The 6348-nt window shown below is 41.6% G+C and overlaps 1 protein-coding gene across 7 annotated transcripts in view; it reads right to left on the bottom strand.

The window, feature by feature from the left end:
• Window positions 1-6301, bottom strand: part of ampd2a (adenosine monophosphate deaminase 2a) — a 24899-nt gene extending 18598 nt beyond the window's left edge. The window contains exons 1-2 of one of the 7 annotated variants that reach the window (XM_017036610.2): window positions 5962-6301; window positions 3671-3789 (exon numbers count right to left, since the gene is read on the bottom strand). In XM_017036610.2, coding sequence (XP_016892099.2) covers window positions 3671-3773 — 103 coding nt within the window. In that variant the 5' untranslated portion in view covers window positions 3774-3789; window positions 5962-6301. Of the gene's footprint in view, window positions 1-1329; window positions 1618-3670; window positions 3790-5961 lie in introns of those variants that run through there. The other 6 variants (XM_008319882.3, XM_025059840.1, XM_008319914.3 and 3 more) reach the window with 6 other exon arrangements.
• Window positions 6302-6348: the final 47 nt, after the last annotated feature.

The following is a 6348-nucleotide window of genomic DNA, read 5'->3' as shown; positions in this document are numbered from 1 at the left end:
AGTTTTTTTTCTAAGCAGTAGCGGCGGGTCATACCCGTAAGAATTAGCTAGCCGTTCAAACTATTTTCATTGTCCTTTTGCGTGAAACACTCAAGTTCATTCGAAGTTAAGTAACATTACAAAAAGCGTTACATTCTGTCGTCTGTGCATCGTTTGTAACAGGAATGTGAATCTAATGTAACAGCGTGTCATTTCCAAGAAGAGGAGTATTTTGAGCCAGGAAGTCTTTGAGTAAAAAAAGGAATCATGGGGGAGGGGAGAAAAGGGCGAATCACAGAGGTCACAACACAATAAGGAGCCAATCAGGGAGCAACGATTCACTTTACACTGATGCGTCCTCCATCAGATTGGGTGGATGAAAAATGGTCCTTAATCAGGAAACATCATGAGAGACAGACACAGACGAGGACAAGAGACAAGTGAAAGTCTATACCCCCCCCCCCCGCCCCCCCATCGCAACATGTACGAGGGCAATTTGTCTGCCTACTAATAACCCCTGAGGGACGGAGAGTGATGAGTGGCATCTAGCTGCTGCTTTTCTAAATATGTGTGTGTGTGTGTGTGTGTGTGTGTGTGTGTGTGTGGAGAGGTAATGACAACAAGGACCAGAGCCAGCTGGTTAGCTTAGGGGCTCTGGAGACCTTGGTGCCAGGCTCATGGAAATCCATTTTTTTCCCCCGGGGGGGGGGGGGGGGGTAACAAGCAGCCGTTATGACCTGGTGAGCAGTTACACAACGAGGCCGAGGAGAGACGAGGAATTTTCCACTCAAACACAACTCACGTCTGACAACACAACTAAAGATGAGAGACGCTGGAGAGAGGAAAAAAAAAAATACAACGTGCTCTTGTACGTCATTTCTGTGACTGATGGTCCACCTAGAGGTGGAAGGAAAAATAACAGAATTGTACGTCTGTAATACTACAGAAAAGTGAAGAAAAGAAAATCGAAATAATGCAAAAAAATAATTTTAGGATTAATTAAAAAATGTGTTGACATTTTTTTAAAGCCTGGTGCGTCACCTGAAGCTGAAGCTCCACAAACACACGTGCTCGACTGTGAGAATGTACATTAGGCGTGAGCTGCTTCAGTGAAACAAAAACTTCACCAAACACACACACACGTGTGTAAACGACAACAATGTGTGTTGACGGTGTATTCGAACAACGACAGAGGGATTGCAGTGACAATCATTTTGTCCAGGTGTTAAAAAAAAAACCTAATTAATTCATTAGCAGAGTTAATGAGGTCACTTCAACAGCCCTAAAACAAACAAAAATCCATCCAACTATTTCACTCAGACTTGACATGTCTTTAACAAAGGTGATTACCTTGGATTTGTGGTTTGTTCCAAATGTCTCCTCAATGGCTCAAAAATAAGAAAAAGACTAAAAATATATATAATTATTTATCTCTGTTTATAAAAAAACAAAACTGAAAAAATGAAAATCCTACTGTGGTTCTTTGTCACTGGTGAAACCCAGACTGTGATACAGTCAGACAAACACCCTGGACCAAGTGTACAGTGAGGGGAGCCTGGGCTGGGACTCCCACCTGGTCACCTGGTTTTTATCTGTGCTGTAGAGTGTGGGGGTGTGGGGTGAGGCAGCCTGTCTGTTGCACAGGTCAAAGTCCACCGAGAAATAAAGTAAAAGACTCGTAAATGATTGATTAATGAGGGGCTGACGACGCAGGGGTGGGGGGTTTCAGGGAGGCGGGGGGGGGGGCAAAAGGAAAAAAGTTGCAAATTGTGAAATAAGGAACTTTAGCAAAAAAAAAAAAAAAAGTCCCAAATTTTTGTCGAGATTTATTTGTCAATATGAGTTATTCTGTTCAACATTTGAAGGAACACTTTGTTTCCTGAAAAGCAGGGGGCGGTGTTTACAACTGAAATGCCCTATTGGTGTAAAAGCTCTGCTCACTTTCTGTTCACCTGGCAGCTAACCAACTAGCTAAGAAATTTAAATTTTTAATGTTTTTTTTTTTAAATTTTACTGACTTATATGAAGACCACGGCCGTTTGAAAGCTTTTTGTTTGAATACGTCAGGTTTGATTTCAATTAACAAATAAAAAAATTCAGCATATTTTCACAGTTAGGTTTTGATATCCAGGCTGTAGAATTTTGATTTACATACAGGTTTTTCCAAGTGTTATAGTGTATATTATGAGTACATGAACATGCTAGCTAGATGCTATTGTTGTTTTCGTTTTTTTCCACATGGTAGATTTGTACAATGACTGATCTGACCGACGTGATGCCTCGACGTGAACAAAGCAAATACCATTCAACGAAAGCGCGATAAAATCCAGGACAGATAAAAGCACACGGCGTCGGGCCAGAGGCCGCAACGAGATGATGTGATCAAAGTCCAAGCTGCACTTTGAGATTCCAGAGAGTAAAGCATTGATTCACTGTGGAGAGAGTGATTCCCTGCACATCTCCGGTAGATCATTTAATAACCTCGGTAAATTATGTCACAGAGCTTCGGCTGCAGAGGCAGAGAATTATATATTCTGCTTCGTGTGCTGCCACGACGGGAGAGAGGAGAAAGGAGGAAGGAGAGAGGAGGGAGGAAGGAGGGAGGAGGGAGGAGGCACGGGAAGATTTCTGCAGATGAGAAACCCAATGCAGAAGAAGAAATGTGCCTGTAAAAAGGGGCTGTCTCTGGTTACGAAAGGAACGGGTATGATTTATTTACAGCAGTAAATGGGTGTAAAGAACTCCAGGAGAGCGCTCAGGTAGGCCTGCGTGTGGCGCTTATGGAGGGCCGGGCGTGCAGACGACTCAGCCGAGCGACTAATTGAGACAACTTAAATGACGGCGTGGATGGAGAGACCTCTAAATTATTTATGACTGCACCAAAGACGGCCTGTGGGTCAGCGGTTGCTGCTGCTGCTGCTGCTCATCCACAGACTGTAAACACTTGTGCAGTGGCACTTCATGTCATCAAATGGCTCTCCAATGAAGTACCAGTTAAAAAATGACTCACACTATCGGGTTAATCATACTTCTGGCAAAAGATCTCACACAACAACTCACTCTGGCCAAACAAAAACAGTTACACAAAATACACTTAAACACGGTGCCCCAGGAAGGCACCAAACATGTGATTCCTCTGGGAATCGAACCCATGACCCTCTGCTTACAAGGCAAGGGTGCTAACCACACTATGAAACCACAAAGGTGAAATAATCCAAAATATTCAAACGGTTATTTCCGAGCTACCAATCCATGCAAACCTTTGTCCACTTCTTTAAAAGCCGTTTTGTTTTTGTTTTTTTTACGTAATCATCAGTCCAGCTGTTCCGTCTGCTCTGCACTGATAACCTGAGTTCCACATTCAGTCAACAGCTGATAAACAGGGAGGTCCCATCTACATGTCATCTGTACGAAACTTCAGACATTCACCAAAGTGAATACACGAATGCGTCGGTTGCATTAACCAGTTTGTCCAATCATAAATGGGCTCTGTGACTAATCATTAACTGACGTGAACTAAAACCATGTCTCAACACTGCACAAAAAGTTTCAAGCACAAATGAAAGTAATTCAACTAATATCAGTGGTACAGAACTCAAACAGGAGCACGTACCCACTGATCTACTGTCTGGATCAGTTGAACTGTTCTTTACTGTAACACAAGACGCCTTCACTCCGTCCGGCAACTCACCAGAGCCGATGTTGCTCTGAAGACTCCCTCTCTTACGAAAAGGAGATTTAGGTTTGGGCTTCTCTTGTCCATTGGAGGTGGAGGAGGAGGAGGAGGTTGACATCTTGACTGCGATGCTCCTGCAGAGGGAGAGAGGAGCTTTAGCCGTGACGCTGAAGCTCTGTCTAGAGGCTGGGCAGAAAGGAGGCAGGGCCCACAGCGGACCGGCAAACGCTGCTCCTCTGCAGAGCTGGCCCCGCCTCCTCCTCCTCGTGCTCCCTGCCTGCAGCAGCAGCAGCAGCAGGTCAACAGACATGCGGCACCATGACAGGCTTCCCCCACGTCCGCCGAGGACCGTCCTCCTCGGTTGCTCTAGCAACCGTGCTCCTAGCTTCCTGTAGCCAAGACGGGGAAAAGCAGCTCCGGAGAAGAGCATGTTGATCTTAGTGAGAGAGCAGCATAACAGCAGCCAAGCCGGGGGAAACTCACCACCGTCTGCCAGCTGAGGGCCAAGGTCAGCAAAGGACAAAAAAAAAAAAAAAAAAAAAAAAGTTTCCAACCCTCTAAAAATAGCTACAGTGTGTCCAGACAGAGTGTTTTCAGCCCAGAGGAGACGCAGACGAAGCTCCAGATGATAAACAAAGTGGCAGAATGTTTGTGCAGACGAATAAAGAGACAAGATTAGTCTGTAAGCTGACGACTGAGCTCCCAATCTGCTTTGCTGGAAAAGTCTGAGAGACAAGAGAATCTGAAAACAGTGGAGCGACGCGCCTCACACGTATTATAAATAGTGACAGGCGACAAACAAAACAGAGCTGACAAGTACTGTACGTCTAACAACCTACTGTCTCATGAGGACTGAGGAAACAATGAAAAACCTGTTGTGTTGATTTGTGTTGTAAAAGTCAACGGAGTCGGATGTGAATCAACTGACTTTTGTACTTTTTTTTTTTAGAAAAAAAAAATTAAATACATTGAAAACTTTTTTTGGTATTTTAAACACAAATATATTTTATTTTTAAAAATTCTCTAAAATGCTAATTATTTTGTCAACAAATAATTAAATTTATAATATGTATTGTATCAGTGAAATTGCTAGACCCTTCTTTAACTTATCAGCCACCGCATTATATTTCTATCAGACCGAAGTTGAAGGTTTAAGGCTAGAAAACATAATAAATGGCTCCATCTAGTGGTGTGATGGGATAACTGCATTTGCACAATATATAATTATCCTGATACCGTCTGAGATCTGGCGTTTCATCACATATGGGAAAGTACAGTGCAAATCAATCACCAATTTAAACAGACATTTCAACGGAATTCAATAATATATATTTAATTTATTATATGATTTTGTTAGAATATTTAATTAATGTTGTCATGTAGGCTGATATTGATTTATTTTAAATCCCTCAAAACATTTATCATAATTACACTATAAGAGTTGTAATTTAGGTGATTAGAATATTAGAATACAGCCCAGGACCAAATTGACAACATTAGTTGTACTTTAGGTGATTAGAGTATTAGAGTACAGCCCAGGACCAAGGCTGAGTTGAGATTCAAAAAAAGAAAAAGAAAAATTCATGAAAAATAACAATGTTTCCATCGTTCTAAGAAAAACAAAAAATATTCATGAAAAATAACAATGTTTCCATCAGAGAATTCAGTAAATTATTTAGAGATGTAACAACCTGTTTATTGGACTGAAATTTAGTCCTTAGTCTTTTTGGTATCCTTCAAATGCTCTTAAGGTTTGGGGGAATAAAAAAAAAAATCCCAGATGGCACTAGAAACAAAATAACCTATTGCAAAGCTTCACCAATTTCGAAAGGTCGGTTTGGGGGAATAATAAAAAATTCCCAAATGGCGCTAGAAACAAAATAATTGCAAAGCTTCACCAATTTCGAAAGGTTTCTATTGAAGGTTGGGTAAATATTTAATTTTCGTTCAATGCTTGACAAAGACACGGCGCTAAAAGTAAACAACACGATACTTTTATAACTATAACCTACAGCACCAGGTCAAACTTTAAAAAAAAAAAGTGGAATTAATAAGACAATCCTTTGGCTTTGGTACACCAAAGGTACACCTATGGCCTTCTTGTGGGTCACAGAACCTGCGATTGAGAAACATTGCGTTGGGAAACATTAACACACGAGACCACAAAGTGAAGCAGGTGTCGTAATTTAAGATTAAAACAAAGAGGACGTCACTGCTGTGCTGTAAAACAGGGGGTTTTCTGTTGTTATCTAACGTAACATTTTGAAATATTTATTGCACCATCTCGCTAACGTTCATGGACTTACCACGTGACATCCTTGTAGAGCAGCTTGATTGTAGACAAAAAATAAAAAATAAAAAAAACGCGTGCGCACACACACGGCACGGAGGTTAAATACTCACAAAAGTTAGTTTAAAAAAACAATATTCACAACCCGGAAATGTGCTCTCGGCTAAACGTTAGCCGTAGAAAATTCGTGAAGCTACGAGCAGCGTATCCAACGGTCAAAGAGTTTAGAGTCTGTCATTTGTTTGAAGAGCTAAAAAAAAAAATCCTCGTTCACCTTTAGTCGATATCGACTTTTGACGTAATATCTTTCGTTTCCCTTTTAAACGGCAGAACTCTTAAAGGGACCGCCCTGTCCCCCGGGCTCTCCCCTCCTCTCTCTCTCTCTGTCTCGTTATCTCTCTCT

Source organism: Cynoglossus semilaevis, chromosome 11 (genome assembly GCF_000523025.1).
Source record: "Cynoglossus semilaevis isolate Cse_v1.0 chromosome 11, Cse_v1.0, whole genome shotgun sequence".
In the NCBI taxonomy this organism is placed as follows: Eukaryota; Metazoa; Chordata; class Actinopteri; order Pleuronectiformes; family Cynoglossidae; genus Cynoglossus; species Cynoglossus semilaevis.
This window is presented reverse-complemented; position numbering and strand designations above follow the sequence as displayed.